Source organism: Pongo pygmaeus, chromosome 12 (genome assembly GCF_028885625.2).
Source record: "Pongo pygmaeus isolate AG05252 chromosome 12, NHGRI_mPonPyg2-v2.0_pri, whole genome shotgun sequence".
In the NCBI taxonomy this organism is placed as follows: Eukaryota; Metazoa; Chordata; class Mammalia; order Primates; family Hominidae; genus Pongo; species Pongo pygmaeus.
Window position 1 is genome coordinate 125,133,380 of NC_072385.2, and position 25,574 is coordinate 125,158,953.

Below are 25,574 nucleotides of genomic sequence, written 5' to 3' on the forward strand. Positions count from 1 at the left end.
GAGGGAGTCTCTGCTCCACACAGTCATTTAGGGAACCAGGCTCCTTCCTTCTTGTGGTTCCACCTCCTTCAGGCTCTGGAATCCTCTAGGTGAAGTTGAGGGCAGGGTGGTGAGTGTGAGCAAAGTGAGGGTGTGCCTGCGCAACACTTGTGCCTGCATCCTGTCAGCAGGCATGAGTCACGTGGCCTCATAGATCATAGGACAATTGACATTAAGAGCATAGTGCGTGTTTGAAAAACAGCTGTATAGGACGTGACTTTAGAAGTATTTTGCTGACATTTAAAAGGCTGGGTGTGGTGGCTCATGCCTGTTATCCCAGCACTTTGGGAGGCCAAGGCAGGTGGATCACCTGAGCTCAGGAGTTTGGGCAACATGGTGAAACCCTGCCTCTACTAAAAATACAAAAAATTAGATAGGCATGGTGGCACATACCTGTAGCCCCAGCTACTCAGGAGGCTGAGGTGGGAAGAGTTGCTTGAGCCCTGGGGGCAGAGGTTGCAGTGAGCTGAGATTGCACCACTGCACTCCAGCCCAGGTGACAGAGTGAGACCCTGTCTCAAAAAATGAAATAAATAAAAATAAAATGCCAGTTAAATACTTAAATGCAGTTTTAAATGTTTAAATATGTAGAAGAAAAACAACCTGGCCATTTTAAGATAGAAAACCTGTTTATAAATCTCCAAGTTTAAAGAATAATTTTTATCCATTAGGAGGAAACTGTTTTATTATTATTATACTTTAAGTTCTAGGGTACATGTGCACAATGTGCAGGTTTGTTACATATGTATACATGTGCCATGTTGGCTTGCTGCACCCATTAACTCGTCATTTACATTAGGTATTTCTCCTAATGCTATCCCTCCCCTGTCCCCCCACCCCACGACAGGCCCCGGTGTGTGATGTTCCCCTCCGTGTCCAAGTGTTCTCATTGTTCACTTCCTACCTGTGAATAAGAACATGCGGTGTTTGGTTTTCCGTCCTTGATAGTTTGCTGAGTGATGGTTTCCAGCTTCATCCATGTCCCAAAGGACATGAACTCATCCTTTTTTATGGCTGCATAGTATAGGAGAAAACTTTTGACCATTATCAGTGAACTGATAAAGATTAGATAGTCGAATTAGCGAAGGAGACCACTGTGGCAGAATGAACTCGAAGGCTCTTGTTTTTTTGTGTTTTTTTTTTTTTGTTTGTTTTGTTTTTTAATGGGCACAAGAGAGAAAAAAGCCACCTAGAGACAGACTCTCCCCTTGATGAAGTATTCAGGCACAGGGAACCCTTGAATGTGTTATAATACATGAGCAGAAAAGATCCTGACTTGATTTTAATTAGAGTGAATATCATAGCTATTCAGAATGTTAGATGGCTAATAAGGTGGATTGGATAGTGACTCACCCTTTGTGCTGAACTGGTCCATTGCTCTGATGCTAGAAAGTGCAAGAAGCAAAGCCCAGACTCTTGCTGAGGAATCAACGTGAAATCTCTCTTGTATGGGACAGTTTTACTTGCGCAAGAGTATGGAGAAACTGTGTGTGTGTGTGTGTAAATTGTTAGGTTTAAGATACATTTAAAATGTTGATTAAATAAAGATAAACTTATACCATAATACAAGTTTCTATTTACAGAAAGGTTGAAAAGCTACTGAAGTTGTTCGGTCCTATGTTAGCCTCAGAAAATAGATACAAGAGAAGTATAAAACAACTAAATAGCTTTCTTCATGTCAGCAGTAATCAGTTAGAAAATATGATAGAAAAAGGATCCTATTTCAAAAGCAAGAAAAACCATGAAATATGTAGTAATATGTGTAAAAAGAAATGTATAGAACCTCTGTGCAGAAAACTATAAATTTTTACTGTAGAACATAGAGTAATTGGGAAAAAAAATCAGCCTGTTTGTTTGAATAATAAAACTCAGTATTGTGACTGGGTGCAGTGGCTCACACCTGTAATACCAACACTTTGGGAGGCCAAGGTGGGAGGATCACTTGAGCTCAGGAGTTCAAGAGCAGCCTGGGCAACATAGTGAAACCCCATCTCTACAAAAAATTTAAAATTAGCTGGCATGGTGCTGTGTGCCTGTAGTCCCAGCTACTCAGGAGGCTGAAGTGGGAGGATCGCTTGAGCTTGGGAGGTTGAGGCTGCAGTGAGCCATGTTCGCACAACTGTACTCCAGTCTGAGTAACACAGCAAGACCCTATCTCAAAAAAAAAAAAAAAAATCAAAAATCAAAACAACCCTCAGTATTATAAAGATACGAATGGGGCTGGGCATGGTGTCTCATACCTCCAATCTTAGCACTTTGGGAGGCTGAGGCAGGTGGATCACTTGAGGCCAGGAGTTTGAGACCAGCCTGACCAATATGGCAAATCTCGTCTCTACTAGAAATACAAAAATTAGCCACATGGTGGCGCACAACTGTAATCACAGTTTCTTCGGAGGCTGAGGCACGAGAATCACTGGAACCCAGGAGGTGGAGGTTGCAGTGAGCTGAGATCACACCACTGCACTCCAGCCTGGGCAACAGAGCTGTCTCAAAAAAATAAAAAATAAAGTAAAATAAAAAAAAGATACTGATTCTCCCAAGTTAATCTGTTGGTGTTAATGCAGGTAAAATTGTGGAGTTTTGAGGGAAATTAGATAAATAAATTGAAAATTTTCTCTAGAAGAATAAATGCTTGAGTGTAGTGAAGTTGATATAAAGACATACTGCTGTCTGTAAAGCAGGAGTCATTAAAATATTCTGGACTGACAGGAATAGGCAAACCAAGGAAACCCAGATGAAGGACTGAGAAATAGACTCACAGATCTAAGAAATAAAAATACAGAATGGCAGTGGTGGGATCAGATACCTGTGGGGAAAGCCAGGCTCTACTCAGTAAATGGTATTGGGACATTTGGAAAGAGAAGAGAAAGGTGAATCCTTGCCCCACGTATAGATAATAGATTGTAGATGGAAGCGAGAACAGATTTTCTGGCAAAAACGTTCTGATTGGAATATGTTGATTTCTGTGGTACTGAAAGAGTTGCTTTTAGTGCACCCACCAAAAAAATATCTATGCGAAATAATTGTTCATTCATGTCAAGAATATATCTTAGAGCTAACTGAACTGTATCAGAGGCTTGGTAAATGTTTACTACTGCTCAGTCGTGTGTGCTCCTTCACTAAGGTTTATTAAGCAGGCACTGTGCATTTTGCTAGGTTCTTGAAGGCTGAGCCAGGTACTTTTGTAGGCAGCATTTTTTTCAAGTATAAGAAGAAGTGATAGACCATGTGATCTTGAGAGGTGAAGCCAGCTGGGCTTCTGGGTCGGGTGGGGACTTGGAGAACTTTTCTGTCTAGCTAAAGGATTGTAAATGCACCAATCAGTGCTTTGTGTCTAGCTAAAGGTTTGTAAATGCACCAATCAGCGCTCTGTGTCTAGCTAATTGGGTGGGGACTTGGAGAACTTTTGTGTCTAGCTCAAGGATTGTAAATGCACCAATCAGCATTCTGTGTCTAGCTAAAGGATTGTAAACGTACCAGTCAGCACTCTGTAAAACGGACCAATCAGCACTCTGTAAAACAGGCCAATCAGCACTCTGTAAAATGGACCAATCAGCACTCTGTCAAATGGACCTATCAGCACTCTGTAAAATGGGCCAATCAGCAGGATGTGGGTGGGGCCAAATAAGGGAATAAAAGCAGGCCACCCACCCAAGCACCCAGCGGCAACCCACTTGTGTCTCCTTCCATGCTGTGAAGGCTTTGTTCTTTCGCTCTTCGCAATAAATCTTGCTGCTGCTCACTCTTTGGGTCCCCACCGCCTTTATGAGCTGTAACAGTCACCGCGAAGGTCTGCAGCTTTACTCCTGAAGTCAGTGAGACCACAAACCCACTGGGAGGAACGAGCAACTCCAGACGCACTGCCTTTATGAACTGTAACAGTCACCGCAAAGGTCTGCAGCTTTACTCCTGAAGTCAATGTGACCGCGAACCCACCGTGAGGAATGAACAACTCCGGATGCACCACCTTTAAGAGCTGTAACACTCACTGTGAAGGTCTGCAGCTTCGCTTCTGAAGTCAGCGAGACCACGAACCCACCAGAAGGAAGAAACTCTGGACACGTCCAAACATCAGAAGGAACAAACTCTGGACACACCATCTTTAAGAACTGTGACACTCACCGCGAGGGTCCGCGGCTTCATTCTTGAAGTCAGCGAGACCAAGAACCCACCAATTCCAGACACGTTTTGGCAACCACGAAGGGACCATTGGTTATCGCCAAGCGGTGAGTACTATCAGACCCCTTTCGTTTGCTATTCTGTCCTATTTTTCCTTAGAACTCGGGGGCTAAATACTAGGCACCTGTCAGCCAGTTAAAAGCGACTAGCATGGCCACTGGACTACGGACACAGGTGTCAGGCTTTCTGGGAAAGGGCTCTCTAACAACCCCTGACTCTTAGGAGTTGGGAACGTTGGTTTGCCTGGAACCAGCTTCCACTTTTCCTGTGCCTCGGGGCTGAGCTGAGGTTCGATAGAGAGGAAAGCCATTCAGCTCCGGGTTCCCGACAACAAGTTGGTTGACCCCGCGGCCATGAGCGGACCTCTCAAAGTCATGTCGCCAAGCGCGACTTGCCCATCTATCCTATCTATCCTGACCCTTGCTTCCTGGGTCCTAATGCGTGTCAGACAAACTTCCTCTCGCCTCTCTTCTCCAAGGCTAGTCCTACACTTCTAAAAAGCACTCCCTGTCTCTGGTGCTTTTCTAGTTTCTTCTGTAAGAATGATTTCTAGTATAAACTTCAGGACTCTGTTACCTTCTTTAGGCACCTGGGCTCACCAATCAGAAAGACATAATTTTTGCCCAAAGCCCCGTCATAGGGGGGCTATCTGGAATTTTAGAATTCCTCCTCAGACAAGCAGGCCTAACAAAAACTATTCCTGAAGCTAGGATAGGGGGTGCCTCAGAAATTGTATCCTTTTTATTCATATAAGTGAGGACAAAAGGCATCACTCTTCCAACTCTGGAGATCCCTTCCCTCCCTCAGGGTTTGGCCCTCCACTTCATTTTTGGGGCATAACATCTTTATAGTACACAGGTAAAGTCCCAATACTAACAGGAGAATGCTTAGGACTCTTAATAGGTTTTCGAGAATGCGTTGGTAAGGGCCACTAAATCCGATTTTTCTCTGTCCTCCTTGTGGTCTAGGAGGACAGGCAAGGGTGCACGTTTTTGAGAATGCGTCAGTAAGGGCCATGAAATCCGACCTTCCTCGGTCCTCGTTGTGGTCTAGGAGGAAAACTAGTGTTTCTGCTGCTGCGTCAGTGAGCACAACTATTCCAATCAGCAGGGTCCACGGACTGTTGCGGGTTCTTGGGCAGGGGTTGTTTCTGCTGTTGCATCAGTGAGCGCAGCTATTCTGATCAGCAGCGTCCAGGGACGGTTGCAGGTTCTTGGGCAGGGGTTGTTTCTGCCGCTGCGTCGGTGAGCACAACTATTCCGATCAGCAGGGTCCAGGGACTGTTGCAGATTCTTGGGCAGGGGGAGAAACAAAACAAACCAAAACCACAGATGGGAAACACTCAGGCATCAACAGGCTCACCCTTGAAATGCATTCTAAGCCACTGGGACCAATTTGACCCACAAACCCTGAAAAAGAGGCGGCTTATTTTTTTTCTGCCCTATGGCCTGGCCCCAATATTCTGTCTCTGATAGGGAAAAATGGCCACCTGAGGGAAGTACAAATTACAATACTATCCTGCAGCTTGATCTTTTCTGTAAGAGGGAAGGCAGATGGAGTGAAATACCTTATGTCCAAGCTTTGTTTTCATTGCAGAATACACAACTATGCAAAGCTTGAAATTTATATCCCACAGGAGGACCTTTCAGCTTACCCCCATATCCTAGCCTCCCTATAGCGCCCCTTTCTATTAATGATAATCCTCCTCTAATCTCTCCCGCTGAAGGAAATACGCAAAGAAATCTCCAAAGTACCACAAAAACCCACAGGCTATTGGATATGTCCCCTTCAAGCTGTAGGAAGAGGGAAATTTGGCCCACCCCGGGTATATGTCCCCTTCTCTCTCTCTGATTTAAAGCAGATCAGGGCAGACCTGCGGAAGTTTTCAGATGATCCTGATAGGTACATAGATGTCCTACAGGGTCTGGGGCAAACCTGTGATCTCACTTGGAGAGATGTCATGCTATTGTTAGATCAAACCCTGGCCTTTAATGAAAAGAATGCGGCTTTAGCTGCAGCCCCAGAGTTTGGAGATACTTGGTATCTTAGTCAAGTAAATGATAGAGTGACAGCTGAAGAAAGGGACAAATTCCCTACTGGTCAGCAAACCATCCCCAGTATGGATCCCCACTGGGACCTCAACTCAGATCACGGGGACTGGAGTTGTAAACATCTGTTGACCTGTGTTCTAGAAGGACTAAGGAGAATTAGGGAAAAAACCCATGAATTATTCAGTGATGTCCACCATAACTCAGGGAAAGGAAAAAAATCCTTCTGCCTTCCTTGAGCAGCTGCGGGAGGCCTTAAGAAAACATACTTCCCTGTCACCCAAATCACTTGAGGGTCAATTGATTCTAAAAGATAAGTTTATTACCCAGTCAGCCGCAGATATCAGGAGAAAGCTCCAAAAGCAAGCCCTGGGCCCTGAACAAAATCTGGAGGCATTATTAAACCTGGTAACCTTGGTGTTTTATAATAGGGACCAAGAGGAACAGGCCCAAAAGGAAAAGCAAGATCAGAGAAAGGCTGCAGCCTTAGTCATGGCCCTCAGACAAACAAACCTTGGTGGTTCAGAGAGGACAGAAAATGGAGCAGGCCAATCACCTGGTAGGACTTGTTATCAGTGTGGTTTACAAGGACACTTAAAAAAAGATTGTCCAATGAGAAACAAGCCGCTCCCTCATCCATGTCTGCTATGCCATGGCAATCACTGGAAGGTGCACTGCCCCCGAAGACAAAGGTTCTCTGGATCAGAAACCCCTAACCAGATGATCCAACAACAGGACTGAGGGTGCCCAGGGCAAGCGCCAGCTCATGTCATCACCCTCACTGAGCCCTGGGTATGTTTAGCCATTGAGGGCCAGGAAATTGACTTCCTCCTGGACACTGGTGCAGCCTTCTCAGTGCTAATCTCCTGTCCTGGATGACTGTCCTCAAGGTCTGTTACCATCTGAGGAATCCTGGGACAGCCTGTAACCAGGTATTTCTCCCACCTCCTCAGTTGTAATTGGGAGACTTTGCTCTTTTCACATGCCTTTCTTGTTATGCCTGAAAGTCCCACACCCTTATTAGGGAGGGATGTATTAGCCAAAGCTGGAGCTATTATCTACATGAATATGGGGAACAAGTTACCCATTTGTTGTCTCCTACTTGAAGAGGGAATCAACCCTGAAGTCTGAGCATTGGAAGGGCAATTTGGAAGGGCAAAAAATGCCTCAAATCAGGCTAAGAGACCCCACCACTTTTCCTTATCAAAGGCAATATCCCTTAAGACCTGAAGCTCATAAAGGATTACAGGATATTGTTAAACGTTTAAAAGCTCAAGGCTTAGTAAGGAAATGCAGCAGTCCCTGCAACGCCCCAATTCTAGGAGTACAAAAACCAAACGGTCAGTGGAGACTAGTGCAAGATCTTAGACTTATCAATGAGGCAGTAATTCCTCTATATCCGGTTGTACCCAACCCCTATACCCTGCTCTCTCAAATACCAGAGGAAGCAGAATGGTTCACTGTTCTGGACCTCAAGGATGCCGCCTTCTGTATTCCCCTGCACTCTGACTCCCAGTTTCTCTTTGCCTTTGAGGATCCCACAGACCACACGTCCCAACTTACGTGGACGGTCTTGCCCCAAGGGTTTAGGGATAGCCCTCACCTGTTTGGTCAGGCACTGGCCCAAGATCTAGGCCACTTCTCAAGTCCAGGCACTCTGGTCCTTCAGTATGTGGATGATTTACTTTTGGCTACCAGTTTGGAAGCATCATGCCAGCAGGCTACTCTAGATCTCTTGAACTTTCTAGCTAATCAAGGGTACAAGGTGTTTAGGTCGAAGGCCCAGCTTTTCCTATAGCAGGTCAAATATCTAGGCCTAATCTTAGCTAGAGGAACCAAGGCCCTCAGCAAGGAACGAATACAGCCTATACTGGCTTATCCTCGCCCTAAGACATTAAAACAGTTGCGGGGATTCCTTGGAATCACCAGCCTTTGCCAACTATGGATCCCCGGATACAGCGAGATAGCCAGGTTCCTCTATACTCTAATCAAGGAGACCCAGAGGGCAAATACTCATCTAGTAGGATGGGAACCAGGGGCAGAAACAGCCTTCAAAAACCTTAAAGCAGGCCCTAGTACAAGCTCCAGCTTTAAGCCTTCCGACAAGACAAAACTTCTCTTTATACGTCACAGAGAGAGCAAGGATAGCTCTTGGAGTCCTTACTCAGACTCGTGGGACAACCCCACAACCAGTGGCATACCTAAGTAAGGAAATTGATATAGTAGCAAAAGACTGGCCTCACTGTTTACAGATAGTTGCAGCAGTGGCCGTCTTAGTGTCAGAGGCTATCAAAATAATACAAGGAAAGGATCTCACTGTCTGGACTACTCATGATGTGAATGGCATGCTAGGTGCCAAAAGAAGTTTATGGCTATCAGACAACTGCCTATTTAGATACCAGGTGCTACTCCTTGAGGGACCAGTGCTTCAGATACATACGTGTGTGACCCTCAACCCTGCCACTTTTCTCCCAGAGGATGGGGAACCAGTCGAGCATGACTGCCAACAAATTATAGTCTAGACTTTTGCCGCCCGAGATGATCTCTTAGAAGTCCCCTTAGCTAATCCTGACCTTAACCTATATACTGATGGAAGTTCATTTGTGGAGAATGGGATGTGAAGGGCAGGTTATGCCATAGTTAGTGATGTCCGTACTTGAAAGTAAGCCTCTTCCTCCAGGGACCAGTGCCCAATTAGCAGAACTAGTGGCACTTACCCGAGCCTTAGAACTGGGAAAGGGAAAAAGAATAAATGTGTATACAGATAGCAAGTATGCTTATCTAATCCTACATGCCCATGCTGCAGTATGGAAAGAAAGGGAGTTCCTAACCTCTGGGGGAACTTCCATTAAATACCACAAGGAAACCATGGAGTTATTGCATGCAGTGCAGAAACCCAAGGAGGTGGCAGTGTTACACTGCCGAAGCCATCCAAAGGGGAAGGAGAGGGGAGAACAGCAGCATAAGCAGCTGGCAGAGGCAGCAGAAAGGAAAGAGAGAAAGAGACAGGAAAGGAGAGAAAGAGACAGGAAAGTAGAGAGAGAGAGAGAGGAAGAAACAGAGACGAAGAGGAGACAGAGGAAGAGACAGATGGAGTCAGAGAAAAAGAGAGAGAGACAGACACAGAAAGTCAAAGAGAGAGAGGAAGAGACAGACAGAGAGACAAGTCAAAGAGAGATAGAAGCAGTAAAGAAAAAACAGTGTACCCCTTTCCTTTAAAAGCCAGGGTAAATTTTAAAACCTATAATTGATAATCGAAGGTCTTCTCTGTAACCGTGTAACACTCCAATACCACCTTGTTGTCAGTGTAAACAAGGACATAGCCCGAAAGCACTGAGGCCACTGACAGCCCATAGTATTCCTATCAAAAATCCTAAACCCAGAAGGTTTCCTAACAGGGGATCTAAATCTTAATTACCATACAAAGATCAGATCAGGCATAGGAAGAACTCCCTTCAGGAAACGAGATAGATGGTTCCTCCCAGGTGATTAAGGAAAAAGACACAATGGGTATTCAGTAAGTGATAAGGAAACTGTTATAGAAGCAGAGTTAGGAAAATTGCCTAATAATTGGTCTGCTCAAAGGTGTGAGCTGTTTGCACTCAGCCAAACCTTAAAGTACTTACAGAATCAGGAAGGAGCCATCTATACCAATTTTAAGTTAATATGGACTGAACGAGGTCTTATTAATAGCAAAGAAAAATTAAAATCCCAAACTTATAAGGTTTTCAACTAAAGTAAAGTTTGCTAAAAGTTAACAGTGTAACATGCATTATCCTACTGCCACACACTCTTAAAGGATTTCTCAGACAGTTTGCAGGAAGTGACGGAATCTATCCTTACTCTACAATCCCAAATAGATTCTTTGGCAGCAGTGACTCTCCAAAACCGCCGAGGCCTAGACCTCCTCACTGCTGAGAAAGGAGGACTCTGCACCTTCTTGGGGAAGACTGTTGTTTTTACACTAACCAGTCAGGGATAGAATGAGATGCCGCCCGGCCTTTACAGGAAAAGGCTTCTGGAATCAGACAACACCTTTCACAACTCTTTTTTTTTTTTTGAGATGGAATCTTGCTCTGTTGCCCAAGCTGGAGTGCAGTGGTGCGATCTCGGCTCATGGCAAGCTCTGCCTCCTGGGTTCATGCCATTTTCCTGTCTCAGTCTCTCAAACAGCTGGGACTACAGGCACCCATCACCACACCTGGATAATTTTTTTCGCATTTTTAGTAGAGACGGGATTTCACCATTTTAGCCAGGATGATCTCGATCTCCTGACCTCGTGATCCACCCGCCTCTGCCTCCCACAGTGCTGGGATTACAGGCGTGAGCCACCGCACCCGGCTGCCTTTCACAACTCTTATACCAACCTCTGGAATTGGGCAACATGGCTTCTCCCCTTTCTAGGTCCTGTGACAGCCATGTTGCTATTACTCGCCTTTGGGCCCTGTATTTTTAACCTCCTTGTCAAATTTGTTTCCTCTAGAATTGAGGCCATCGAGCTGCAGATGGTCTTACAAACGGAACCCCAAATGAGCTCAACTAACAACTTCTCTGGAGGACACTAAACTGCAGGGCCCCTTCTTTGCTCCTATCCAGCAGGAAGTAGCTAGAGCAGTCATCAACCAAATTCCCAACAGCAGTTGGGGTGTCCTGTTTAGAGGGGGGATTGAGAGGTGAAGCCAGCTGGGATTCTGGGTTGGGTGGGGACTTGGAGAACTTTTCTGTCTAGCTAAAGGATTGTAAATGCACCAGTCAGCGCTTTGTATCTAGCTAAAGATTTGTAAACGCACCAATCAGCGCGCTGTGTCTAGCTAATTGGGTGGGGACTTGGAGATAGCTAAAGGATTGTAAATGCACCAATCAGCACTCTTTGTCTAGCCAAAGGATTGTAAATGCACCATTCAGCACTGTGTAAAATGGATCAATCAGCACTCTGTAAAACGGGCCAATCAGTACTCTGCAAAATGGACCAATCAGTGCTTTGTAAAATGGACCAATCAGCAGGATGTGGGTGGGGCCAAATAAGGGAATAAAAGCAGGCCACGTGAGCCAGCAGTGGCAACCAGCTCGGGTCCCTTTCCATGCTGTGGAAGCTTTATTCTTTTGCTCTTCGCAATAAATCTTGCTGCTGCTCACTGTTTGGGTCCCCACCGCCTTTATGAGCTGTAACACTCACCGCGAAGGTCTGCAGCTTTACTCCTGAAGTCAGCAAGATCACGAACCCACTGGGAGGAACGAACAACTCCAGACCGCCGCCTTTAAGAGCTGTAACACTCACTGCGAAGGTCTGCAGCTTCACTCCTGAAGTCAGCGAGACCACGAACCCACCAGGAGGAATAAACTCTGGACATGTCTGAACATCAGAAGGAACAAATTCCAGACACACCATCTTTAAGAACTGTAACACTCACCGTGAGGGTCCGTGGCTTCATTCTTGAAGTCAGCGAGACCAAGAACCCACCAATTCTGCACACAATCTGATAGCCACAGGTGTGCTTGGCATGTACATCACTCCTTTTTAGAAAGTATTATTCATGTTCAGAGTCTAAAGGTAGATGTGTTTCTGTGTTCTCTGAAATGAGTCATGGAAGGCCCCCCTTGGCCCTTCATTATCTTCCCCGCACATGGTACCCAGCAGCTGTGTTGTAAATAGGGTTGATGTGAATCATTCAACTGCCTGCAAGTAGTGGGCCTTTATCCTGGCCCATTTTGTGGGAGTGTCTCCCAGCCCCTTGACCTACGTTTGATTACAGGAAATATTCCGTTTAGCTGCCACTAATGTAATCCAAGTTACCAGGAGTAAACAGAGATGGATCCATTTATGGTTTGCTTTGTCTGTTCCCCACCCTACCCAACCAAGCCTTTGTCTCTGAATGTATATGTGTTTACAAAGCAGTGTGGCGCAAGGTTCGTCAGAAACATGCAGTGTTGTTCTCACTCATAAGTGGGAGTTGAACAATGAGAACACATGGACACAGGGAGGGGAACATCACATATCGGGGCCTGTTGGGGGGTGGGGCTAGGGGAGGGATAGTATTAGGAGAAATACCTAATGTACATGAGGGGTTGATGGGTGCAGCAAACCACCATGGCACATGTATACCTATGTAACAAACCTGCACGATCTGCACGTGTATCCCAGAACTTAGAGTATTTAAAAAAAAAAAAAATGCAGTGTTTTCCTGAGGCTGAGAAGCTGGTGACGGGCCTGCAGGGCCTCCTTGGTGTGTGCCCTCTCACCTGTTCTTTCTTCTTCAGTTCTGCTGCTCATCCCAGTGTCTCTCCTTGGAACACCCTTCCAGCCATATCTGCATGTCCAAACCTCTGCAGTCTTAAAGGCCCAGACTAAATGACTCTTGTTTGAAATGCATTCCCTCAGCTCTGTCTGTGCAGATCTTCAAATAGCTCACTGGGCAGTGGATACTTTGTTATGTGGTTATTCACATACGTTTCATTTCCTGTTCTCAAGAGAAAGCTTCTCCAGAAACAGCACTTCCCTTTTGATTATTAGGTCCCTTCAGCACCATTGGCTTCTTAACAGTTCTGGTAGTTACTATGCAAAGGTGTGAATGGGAGAAGGGACCCAGCCTGTATTAAACATCTGTTGTGTCTCAGATACTACTGAATTTAATCCACACAGTGGCGTTATTATTCCCTGTGTTTTATAGATAACCGTTTTGAGAAAAGTTAAATAACTTCCTTGTCTTCCACAGCTGATGTGAAGTGGGGTCAGGATTAAGTGTTCTGACTCTTATGTCCAGCTGCCTATGTACCCTGCTGTCTAGGGCCTCTTGTGCCAAGCGTGCCTCAAGCTGCAGTCCTGATTTCCCCTCTCAGTCAGCTTTCTCCTCCTAGTTACCCTGGTCAAAAACCTTGGTGGTACCAGGTATGAAACCCTGCATTGGATACATTATCAAATCCCATTGACTTTCCTTTCAGAATAGATCTAGAGGTGACTTCAGATCTCCTGTGCTGTTACCCTGGTCTGAGCCACTGTCTTCCCCTGCCCACTTCCCCTGCCCCCTCCCCCTGCCTCTGGTGCCCCCACAGTATTTTTTCAACCTAGAGTCAAAATACATTCTTTTAAAACCACGTCGCTCTTTTGCCTAAAATCCTCCAGTAGTTTCCCGTGTCACTCAGATCCAAGCCTGTGTCCTCACTCTGCTGGATCTGGTGTCCTGCTTGCCATCTTAGCTTCTGTTCCTGTCCTCCTTGCTCATCACATTGGCCTCCATACTGATCCTCTAACATGCCAGTCACACTTCTTCCTGGGGCTGTTGAACTTACTTTTTCTCTCTTCCTGGAACATTTTTACCCCAGGCCTCCACAGAGCTTGTCCTCTATTTCACTGTCATCTTCTGGGTGAGGCTGGTTCCCATCTGTGTTCTGTATTCCTTAGGCCCCTTACTCTGCTTCATTTCGCTGTCCAGGACCGGCAGCATCTGACACACTGTATCTTTACCTGTTTATTTGTTTATAATCTCTCTCTCTCCAGTACAGTATAAATTTCATAGCAGCAAGGACTTGGCCTGTCTTGTTCACATTGTATCTCTGGCACATAGAACAGTACATGGTGCATGGTAGGTGCTCATTAATTAAATACTTGTTTTTTTCTGAATGAAGCAGTAAGTAAATGAATGAATGGATGACTAAGACCAATGGCCTTTTCCATTATCTCTCACTTTGTATTCATTTGGTGTTAGGTAAGTGGGGTTACTTGGTGTCAGTGGATCTTGTTTGGATGAAAGGGTACTTGTACACAGGACAACTGAGGTGAACAGTTAACAGTTTGCCTCTGTTGCTGGGTAACACATGTCCTGGTGGCAAGCTGTTACCTAGTAGATGCTTTTAGTTGATTTGTAGCATTAATATACAGACTTCCCTTAAGCTTAGTGGTCTCCCAGAGATAATGGAACAATCATGAAAGTAATTGTTCATTTTTAGCATTCATTCTCTTGTAATGTTTAACTACATTTGAGTTTTACTGTGTAATAGAACCAAATCCTACTATTCTTGTTCTTTGTAGAGAAAAAAGTGTGTGAATATATTTTTTAACTTTTTCATCCTTTGTTTTATTTCAGAAAGTCTAGAGTTTTTACTTCAGCTGAATTTTTTAATATTAGCTGAAACTGTTACATCAGTTAAAGTATTACTTTGAACAGTTACATTTCATATTTTCCCACATTCTTAGCAGAGTATCACTGGAAGGAATTTTGGTAATACCACTTACATATACGAATGTTGTCCTATAGAAGGAAAGGGAAGCTCCATCCTGAGGCCCTGACCTCACTCTGGAAGTTCCAAAGCCGCCTGCTTCCCCTACCTTCTCCAGCTTCCAGTTTCCATCCTAGGGAAACAGGAGGTTCTTTCCAATGCGTGTCAAGGTATCCCAGACTTTCCTAGGGCCCAGGAAGTATTAGATACTGAAGCTCCATTAATACAAAGTCAACAGATATTTAATAGTTAAAATGTCAGTAAAGATGTAAGTGAAATAGTTGTGTGAATCACCCTAATTGTCCTGAAACAGAGATTTATGAACAAAATATGCTGTTAAGAAAGCCCACTGCAGTTACCTCCCTGTGCACCGTTGCACTGTTTTTGTTGCAAATGCTTCCTGCACAGTCGTTCCTGCTGCAGAAGGGTGAGGTGTGCCCTTTCCCATCAGTCTTTCTTGTCTCCCAGCCATGTACCTGCTGCGTTGGACTCATCTGTCTGTTTTGCCCTCCAATTTGCATTTCTGAGTTCTCTTTAATCTGCTCATCCCTTGCTGAACTTTTCCTATAATCCTTTCTTATTTTCATCCATAACATACTCCTGCATAGTTCCCTATGATAATTTTGTCTTCTGTCTTTCTGTTTCTCCATGTGCTATGCGCCGGCTGATGGGTTGGACCAGAAGCATTGGGACTGCCATCCACTTAAAACAAATGGAATGTATTGAGCTAATGACCATCAGGAAATGAACCCAAAACATGATGAGGCATTTCTGTAAACCAGTCACCACACTGACAGTGTATTAGGTGCCAGGTACTGAAGGCACAGAAATAATTAAAGCAGTGTTCCTAAGTGTTGAGTAGCTCATGGGTTTTTTGTGGTAATAGAAAAGTAAACAAATCATTACAATATATAATAAATGCTTTCAAGCACAGATGAGAAAGAACAGATGGGAGAGAGTATAATTAACCTACAGAAGGAGTAATAGATCTTGACTGGACACTTAGATTCAGTTTATTTGATATTTTAAAAATATTTATTGGCCAGGCACGGTGGCTCACACCTGTAATTTCAGTACTTTTGAGAGGCTGAGGTGGGTGGATCGCTTAAGCCCAGGAGTTTGAGACCAGCCTGGGCAACATGGCAAAACCCCGTGTCTACAAAAAATTTAAAAATTACCCACGTGTGGTAGCATGTACCTGTAGTGTCAGCTGCTTTGGAGGCTGAGGTGGGAGGATTGCTTGAGCCCAGAAGGTCCAGGCTTCAGTCAGCCGAGATTGCACCACTGCACTCCAGCCTGGATGACAGAGCGAGACCCTGATGAAAAAGAATTTTTTTTTTTAATTAGCACATATTTTGTGCCAGACACTGTGCTACATGCTGGAGATTCAGTGGTGAACGAGACTGTTAGGTTCCTTGCCTCATGGACTCTCTTAAAAAGGGAGAGATTTTAAAACAACCCCTGAGATTTAATAAAGAAAACAACTACAAACACGAAAACACCTTGAAGGAAACAAACAAGGACTAAGATGAAACGAAGGGTATTTGCATGCGTGTGTGTGTGTATTTTTGTGGGCAGAGGGAAGCTACTTGAGATAGAGTTGTCCAGTGGACCTCTTGTGCGAAGTGACTCTTCAGCTGATTCATGAAGAGGGAGGAGTAACTTATCCTTGTAAAACGGTTCGAGGAAGAGTAGTCTGGGTGAAGGGAGCAGCATTTGGAGAGAGACTAGAGTATTCAGGTCTGTTTCCTGCCTTCCCTCCCGCTGTGTTAGGGCTGATTCTTGGAATCAGCAATACAGCTACACGTCACCCGTCCTTCCAGCCACACGTCACCCATCCTCCCAGCCACACCTTACCTGTCCTCCCAGCCACACGTTACCCGTCCTCCCAGCGCAGCTTACTTTCATAAGAGTTTCTGTGTCCTTTGCATCTGATGGAATAGAAGTTGCATGTGGGTTCAGGGGCCCAAGTGGGCACAAGAAGGACACTCAGAGCACTTATTTGCGTTTTTCTAACATCTTGTCTATGCATACCTGACAGCTTACTGTGTCACCTAATTGACAAAATAAATGTAATAATTATTTTATCAGTTGTTACTATATTTTAACGTGACATGGAAATTAGAATTTAGAACTGAGGAGAATTTTATAACTCACCAGTGAGCTGAACTATGAAAAGAATTAGGCAGAGTGAGAAAAATGATTCTCTCCCCCAGGGAAATGGAAATTATAGGGCATTTTTATCATTTTCAAGGCCTTGAAGGGTATCTTGCAAAGCAGAAATAGCAATCGGGTGTTCCAAGCCACCTGGGGGATTAGGTTGGTTGAAGCGTGATTTCCTGAGGAGTGAGTATGTAAATGTAAGACTGACTTTTTAAGGGAACCTAAGAGAAATCTCCCTTAAGCACTTCCAGTTTAAGAACATTTGTCATTGATGAGACCTTCCTGTTAGTTGAGGAGAATGAGCTGTAGCTTCTCAAAGGCCCGGGTCTGTGAATCAAATTTCCAGTGGTAGGAATGTTTACAGCAAACCCTTGCTGCCGTTTGCTGACCTTGTGAAAAAGGCACCTCTGTTTGTCAGAGGCAGCAGTTCGAGTTTCTGCACTGAGCGGTGTGGACTGCTGGAAGAGAGCAGGTCAGAACTAGACCCATGGGGGTCTAAGCCTCCCTAGCCTGGGGCCCCCTCCCCGCCTGACCCCTTTCCTTGGCAGTGCATGGGGTGATGCTGTGTGCGCCACACTGTCCTCGGGATTCCGTGAAACATGTTCTCCTCTGCACGTGTATAGAGCACAGTCTACCTTGAGGCAAAACACAATTTCCTGGTTTTATTATATTATTGTTTCAAAAAATTAAATAACTTCTGGTCAATTGTTCTTCAATATAGTCTGTAAGCTAATGTAATAGTTAAAGGATAAAAGCCTTCCTGGTGGTTTTATTTATTCTTATTTTATTTTATTTATTTTTATAGAGATGGGGTCTTGCTCTGTTGACCAGGGTGGTCCCAGACTCCTGGGCTCAAGCGATTCTCCCGCCTCAGCCTCCCAAAGTGCTGGGATTACAGGCATGAGCCACTGCGCCCAGCCTTAACTGTTTTTTAATACTGTCTGCAAGCTAATGTAATCCTTAAAGGTTAAGATGCATCCTGGTGGTTTTCTTATATGGATGTGTTTTTTTCCTTTCCAAGTTATTCATTCAATTAAAATAATTATAAAATATGGGAAAATAATGCCATTTTTTGCTTATGATTTTAAAGTCCTTTTTCCTTTGAAATACACCATGATTTCGGTGCCTTAGATGGCTGTGTTTAGAGTCCGTAACCCCTGGGTACCTAGTTTTTAGAATAGGGAGTTGAGAGTCTGTCCATGATATGTTGAAGAAAGTACTGCGCTGCTCCAGGAGACTGGAGCCACATCTCATGCCTGCGTGCTTCTCACCTCTGGGCCTTGTTTTCTAATGTGTGAGATGAGGAGACTGGGTTAGATCACTGGGTCACCGAAGATTTCTTTTAGGGGTGGAGCCTTTTTCTTTTGTTTTTTGTTTTTTTGAAGCCTCGGAGAAAGCCCAGATCCCCATCTCCTATGCTGTCCTCAAATACATAACTCCTGAGTTATTGCTGAAATCCCTTGGAGGTCTTTTTTATGTTAAAATTTCAAGATTTGTAGTGATAAAAGCAGAATAAAGTCTTAACTCATATGTGATAAGTATTGTTTTAACTTTCTTCTTTTAAAACACTAATTTTTTTTTGTCTTGTCACAGCCCAATGATGATCATTACTCAGAAGATCACTAGTTTGGCTTGCGAAATTCATGATGGTAAGAATTCTGAAATTAATTTTTATTGCTGAAAAAATTTAATTCCAATAATCTTTTGCTTGAGATATTACCATAACTTTCTGCTATTAAAGAAATGGAGAGAGGTAAGATAGGGAAATATACTTAACTGTGCTTAGGATTATGAAAAATGCTTGCTTTCCTTCAGTGTTTTATCTTCATTTTGAATTCAGTGCAGTGACAGAAAGTAGAATAGTGTGATTTCGTCATGTGGCCCACAGTAGTGATAATTTGACATACAAAGGAAAGAGACATTTGGTCTAGATCAAGTTTTATTATTTCCTGCTTCAGCTCCTCGTTAAATTTTTATTATAATTTATGTGCTTTCCCCCACCTCTTCTCCTTTATATACACACATTCATAATTTCATGTTTCCATGTATTTTTATTAGAAATATTTCTGTCTTCAATGAGTGGACATCTAGTCCTGGCCTAACAGGACTCCGAGTCGTGAGATTTGGGCTCTGATTCCTTCAAAGACTGAAGAAGCAAAGCATCCCTATTAGAACAGTCATTTGTAGCCTGGGGAGCTTTTGAGATGAGTTTGAGCCCCACTGTGTCTCTACCCATCCTGGGCCCACTCCCTGGGCAGGTTTTCCCTCTTACTGTCAGAGGACCAGCCTTGACAGTACTGTGGGGAGAGAGAGAGAGAGAGAATATTCCTCTTCTCCCCTCTGGCTACTAACAAGCAAAATTAACACTTAGTTTTTTTGTAGAGGCAGGGGTGGTGGAGGGAAGGAGGTAGATTAAAAACTCTCTGCTACTTGTTTAATCAAGTCCACAGGTTAAACAGCAACTGTCTTTCTGCCCTTCAGAAAAAGAAACACCACTGAGGGAAAATTCTGCATACAGGAGGGAACATGCGGATGTGGCTGGAGTGTGGGTTTTGATGGATGGGCAAATGTATGCTCAGATTCCAATTCAGCTTCCTACTGCTTCAGTTTTCTCCTTTGTCAATTAACAGTATGATTCAGCTTGGAGGTTTTTTCGTGGATTATAATTTATGCACAGTGTCTTGTAGTTTTTGCATCGTGATCAATGAAGTGGGTGAAACTCACTAGACCCTGATACTAGACTGTAGTTATAAAACTTATACTAGGAAACACTGTAGGTAAAAGCCTATAATTATCTTCAGGTGCTAAAACTTCTGTAGTATGCTGGTAACAGATTACTCCTGTGACACTGGAAAGAGAATATAGGAAAGTCGTGGATCAAGGATATAATTTTGTCCATAGGTCTAGAAGTATCTGATGACAATGTATATTCAACTCAGAAGAACAACAAACCCCATTTTGTGACCTGTTCTTTTAAATGGATTTAATGGTAATTATCTCTTTAGAACAGTTTAGATTGTGATTAGTCTTGGCAGCATTTGAGGAGTTCATACACTTTCACTTTTCAAACTGGGTTCCTCTTCCAGTTTGCTTCAGTACATCCTCCGAGACAGTCTGCTGCAGGTCTGCCACATCCCATACCACCTACCCCTTTATTCCCAAGGGATAGATTGAACCCTGTCTAACCCATATTTTCTCAGCTAGTCTTTCAGAGAAGGGCCTTTTTATCTGTGTATCGGGGGACCCCAAGACCACTCCCAGTTTGGTGATTCACAGGACTGAGCATGTAGTTGAATTCATGGCTAACACGTATTACAGTGAAAAGATTCCAAGCAAAGTCAGTAAAGTACTAAGGTGCCTGTAATGAAGTCTGGAGAAACCAGGCACAAGTTTCCAGAAGTCCTCTCCCAGGGGAGTCACAGAGAACATACTTAGTTCCCCCAGCAACAAATTGTGACAACACCTGTGAAGTGTCTGTCAGGGAAGCTCTTTAGACACTCAGCACCCAAAGTTTTTACTGGGGGCTGGTCACATAGGCCCCCGCTGCCTAATGCACACCAAAATTCCAGGCTCCCAGAAGGAAAGCAGGTGTTCAGAATAAACCACATTGTTGGCACAAATAGGCTAGGCATAGGGGACATTTCCTATCGGTGTAGGGGACTGTGGACCAGCCAAGTTCTCACACACCAGCCATGGGCACACCTTATAAGCAGGCCTTTCTAAGGATAGCAGTCTCAGAACTGTGTTAACTTGTTTCTGCACAGCCTGGTTCTGGACCACTCCTAGATGAAACCAAATAAATTACTTACAACTGTGTCTGTTTCTCAACTATCAATCCAGTGGCATCATTCATATTTGCATCTTCAGGAAGCAGGTGTTATTTTATCTTTGGATATTTCTAGGCGTGGTTTTTAAGACATTTCATCACCCTCATATAATAGAGCCTGCTTGCCCTTCTGGCTTTGAATTGTGTATATGAGATTGCTGAGGGCTTAGGATGAATGACTAAAATAACCTGCTGGCATGTTTGCTCATGAAGTCTGGCTTGTATTGTGGCCTTTAGGGATAGTGTAGCTGGTTGTCTTGCTGGCAGCTTCATTGATGTCACCTCACAATAGGAATACTTCAACCTAATGGAATGTTTGTACAGGTTGAATATCTCTTATATGAAATGCTTAAGAACAGAAGTCTTTCTGATTTTGGATTTATTCGGATTTTGGAATATTTGCCTACATATAATGAGATATCTTGGGACCCAAGTCTAAACACAGAATTAATTTATGTTTTATATATACCTTATACACATAGACTGAAGGTAATTTATACATTATTTTTAATAATTTTGTGCATAAAACAAAACGTGTATACATTGAACCATCAGAAACCAAAGGTGCCACTATCTCAGCCACCCATGTAGATAATCAGTGGTTGTTTGGCATCACCATGATTCCTGACTCCGAATTTACATGAAAATTATAAGCAATCATTTTCTTATACCTATTCATACATAAGTACTAAACAGTGGAAGATACGCCATTCCATTAATTCAGTGAAAAAATGGTGTGTTCAGGGTAACTAAGCAGCACAGTAGACTCACTGGACTACCCGTATCAGCTTTTAGACACAGCAGCAGTGGCTTTCAGTCTCCGCCTGCAATGTGGTGTCATGCCGGGCTCAGAAGTCTTGTCATACCCCGTTGTTTGCTGCACTGCCTCAAACTAACTGCTTGGTTAGACTTCTAGCTTTAAAAAAAGATATCTTGTCTTTAATTGGTTTTTGGTGATTCTTTTGGCAAGTTCCCAAGTTTTGAACTGAGAAAGAAGGCTGGGTTTGTTGTGCTTGTAGACTTTTGACACAAGTTTGTTCTATGCAACTCTATCCTTTAAGCTCTGTGTCTACTTTTCTTGGTTAGTTTACACTTCGAAAGCAGTAATCGCTTCTCTGAGCAACATGGCAGACTGAACTGGTGTAGAGGCCCACCCTATGCCAAACACTTGGAAATGCTGACTAAATATAACAGCAGTTTATGTATGGCAAAGCTTGAAATCACAAAGAAGGCTATTAACATGTCACTTGCCTGGTAAAAGCATGAGGAAAAAAAGGATAAGGAGTTTTTAAAAATTGAATACTTATCCTCATTGCTAAAGATGGCTCTTTTTTTTTTTTTAAGGAAAAAGTGGACAGCATATATCTGATATGGGGGAAGAAAGTAGAATTGTCACAAGTAGGAATTATCCTCTTTTGGGGTTTAAAGCCTGATAATGTTTTAACCGTTTTCTCATCTTCGATCATCTTTTTTTTTAAAGTGTTTTTCTTTCCTCCTGATTATAAAAAGTAGGTGTGTGATCACTGAGGAAAATCTGAAAAATACAAATTGGAAATATGAAGAAAAAATAATCTTCCATGTCCCTCCCCCGAAATTTCTCAGAGCCAGACTTTTTTTTTTGGCAGAGTCTTGGCTCACTGAAACCTCCACTTCCCAGATTCAAGTGATTCTCCTGCCTCAGCCTCCTGAGTAGTTGGGATTATAGGTGCCTGCCGCCACACCCAACCAATTATTTTTTATTTATTTATTTTTTTAGTTAAAGACGTGGTTTCACCATGTTGGCCAGGCTGGTCTCAAACTCCTGACCTCAGGTGATCCACCCGCCTTGGCCTCCCAAAGTACTGGGATTACAGGCGTGAGCCACTCTGCACCTGGCCCCTTCTTTTTTTATTAATATTTCCTTTATCATCTTATGAGGCATAGTTTTCTTTTTACATAATTGTCAAAAGTGGAATGTGTAATATATTCCCATTCCCCAATAGTTGCATATATAAGTTGTTACTTTTTTTCTGCTATTATATATAAAGTTGTGATGATCCTTGTCATAAATCTTGAACCACACCTTCAGTTATTTCCTTAGGGCTAGAGTTTTAGGAATAGAGGGTAGAAAGATTTCTAAAGTGTTTGCTATATTGGTTTACAGAAAGATAATGTGAGTTCCTCTTGGTACCTCATTTATTTGTTTATCTTCTGTCTCCCTGCTAGAATATAAGTGCTATAAAAGCAGGGAGTTTGTTTTTCCTCTGCTCTTTCCTCAGTGCATAGAATAGTTCCTGAGGCATTTTAAGGCAGTATTTTCTTCTCATCTTTGTTTTATATACATATAAAATACATAAAATGTGTGTTTTACATAATTTAGATTGTATTATATGAGTAAGAGCCCTTTAAAATTTCTGCATACTTAGAATAGGTGAAAATAGCATCTTGCTCTTTTAATGTACATTTAATGATTTATAATGAAAACGTTGTTAATCGTGAAATTAACATTTCACATTAGTTGGCTGCATGTATTTCTTCTACGATTTGTCTTTTCATGTTTTTAGTTTTGTCTGTTTCACTGTTTTATAATTGCTTTAGCTTTGGTTCTTTGGGGGAATATTACTACTTTACTAATATTAATTTATTAATTTATTAATATTAATGTTGCTATTTGCTTTTTAGTTTCATTCCCCTTTGGTCTTTAAGTTGGATTTGAGGTATATATTTTTAGAGCGTATGGATCTAGTAAGTTGATGTGTAATCTTAAATAATATATCCTCCTCTTTGAAGAAAAAGGTAAATAGATGGATGGAGATGATGTATTTGAGTTTGGTTTTCATGCATTGGAGTCATGGAGGAATAAGGAAATTGCTCCTTGCTTTATGTTGAGCTTCTAGTTTATAGTATTCATATGTAGTCATTTAAGGCACCCAATAACAGAAAAATTGTAATGCCCCTTTTTGAAAAGTCATAGCATTTACAATTAAGGATAATAACATTATAATTTTAAAAGTGCCAGTATTTGAGAATTCTTTAATTATAACTCCCCTTAGAGTGGAGTCAGATACCCAACCATGTGCTATTTTATAGAGACTTTTCACATGATCGAGCCTGTGTTGCCATGAGAAGGAAAGGAACAGTCATTATATCAAAATTGGGAATATAATAGCATGAATTTCAAATGAGGAAAGTAATGAAAGTGTGCATGGGCAAAAATGCCATTTTGGGGAGAAATCTTAATGGATAAGAGGACCTATTTTTGTTTCTCAGGGATGTTTCGGAAGGATGAAGAACTGACTTCCTCACAGAGGGATTTAGCTGTAAGGTACGTGCCTTTGCATCCTATTCTGCCATGCTTCCTGCGCCCCTGCCTAGGACCCACGTTCCTTCTGTGGCTGAGGCTGACTAGTCCTTCTAGGGGTACTTACTTCTGAAAATCAAGCCTCACTCCCTCCATGCACCTCCCTCCTGCCAAAGCCTGCTGGGCGGGTGGGGGCTTCCCTTCTACGGCTCCTGTAGCACCCTGCCTCTGCGATTATACCTGTGCGCCTTCTATGGGCCACGAGGTTAGCTGCTAAAGTTTTCGTCCCTATGAGACTCTGAGTTCCTTGAAGACAGGAGGATAGTATTGTCTTCATGTCTGCCATGTAGTAATTACTGGTAATAATAGCAGCTACCATTTACAGGCCAATAACTTGATGACAGGTACTGGGCTAAGATACAGTACATTAATATAGCACATCGATGCCATATTTTGAAATAGTAAAGAACCAGTCAGATAATTCTTATTATTATTTGAGGAATTCATTCTGGGATAGGCTTCTACTTCATTTGTTGAAGGCACTCTGATGACTAATCTAAGGAATGGCTTAATTTCACAGTGTCTATCTCAACTAATATAGTTTGAGATGGAGTACTCATTATACTTAAAGAAAAATTTCCCACGGATTACCTTGTTTCTAAATCTAGAATGAATAAGTGCATAGCTGCTAGAAGAATGAGATTGTGTTATTTAGAACTACACTAAGTATTCATCTTTCATCCCAGGTAGCATGTCTTGGGGGTCTTTTTGTATTTTCCCATCTTTAAAAATGTTCTGTTCTGATATCCCCTATAGTCAATCTTTATGTATCAATAAATAGACACTTGAGTAGCTTTCCTGACGAGAGGTTAATTTGGTCTTGGTTCTTTGATCTGTAGGAGCCCTTGCGCCATCCCAGTAGCTGCTCATTTGCAGACACTCAGCTGCCATTTCCCCTGTGCCTCTCACATCGAGAGCAAATCCCCAGACCTAGGTAACCCCACCTCTTCACCTACCTGAACAGTGGAAGAAAGCTGAGTGGAAAAACACTGTCTTCCTGACTGGACTCATTTTGAATTTGTTACCCCAAATTTAAAATTAGGATCCTTAGTATTGCCAGTGGTTGTGCATTTCCTCAGTCCACTCACTTGCCCACACTCTTCTAAGATGATATATTCTCCTGCCTCCCAGGCTTCTAACATGCCGTCCCCCATACTCATGTTGGTAGCAAAATTTTATTTTTTGGAGAGAAAAAAAAGCAATCCTACTTTGATTCTGCAACCACCAAATCTCCCATGCTGCCTGAATCTATAACACAGTGCTCTACTTTCTTTCCTGGTGTCAAGTACTAGCTGTCCATCATCTAATTGAAGGCCAGCTTCTCACTGCTGCACGGAGTTCACTTCCTTCTCAAGGATTTAGCTGCATCAATTACTCCTGCCTGTTCACTCACCGATTTCTCCCTCTCTGTTGGGCCATCCCCACCATCTGAACAGAACAAGCTCATGACACCTCTCATTCCCTTCTGGCCATCACCCCGTTACTGCACGCTCCTTTAGAGGAGCACTTCTTGAAGGCTTTGTCGACATTCAGTGTCTCCCCACATTCTCCCCTCAGCCCCCTGCATTCAGGTTTTTGTGCCCACTCTTGGTCTGAAATCATTCTTTCAAGATTGCCCTTAATCTTGGCCGATTTCATTGTCAGCCTGTTTGCATGATGCTGAACCTCAGCAGCACTGGCCAGTTGGCCACTCTTCTGAAATACCTTCTTCACTTCCTTCCAGGACACTCCCTTCTTTCAATTTTTCTCCTTCTTCACTGGCTCT

General features: G+C 43.1%; 1 protein-coding gene across 4 annotated transcripts in view; it reads left to right on the plus strand.

Moving 5' to 3' along the window:
• Nucleotides 1-25,574, plus strand: part of MBOAT2 (membrane bound O-acyltransferase domain containing 2) — a 144,699-nt gene that overhangs the window by 96,869 nt on the left and 22,256 nt on the right. For all 4 annotated transcript variants that reach the window (XM_054474605.2, XM_054474568.2, XM_054474615.2 and 1 more), the window contains 2 exons: nt 18,237-18,292; nt 23,719-23,773. In XM_054474605.2, the coding sequence (XP_054330580.1) occupies nt 18,237-18,292; nt 23,719-23,773 (111 nt within the window). The remainder of the gene's footprint in view (nt 1-18,236; nt 18,293-23,718; nt 23,774-25,574) is intronic.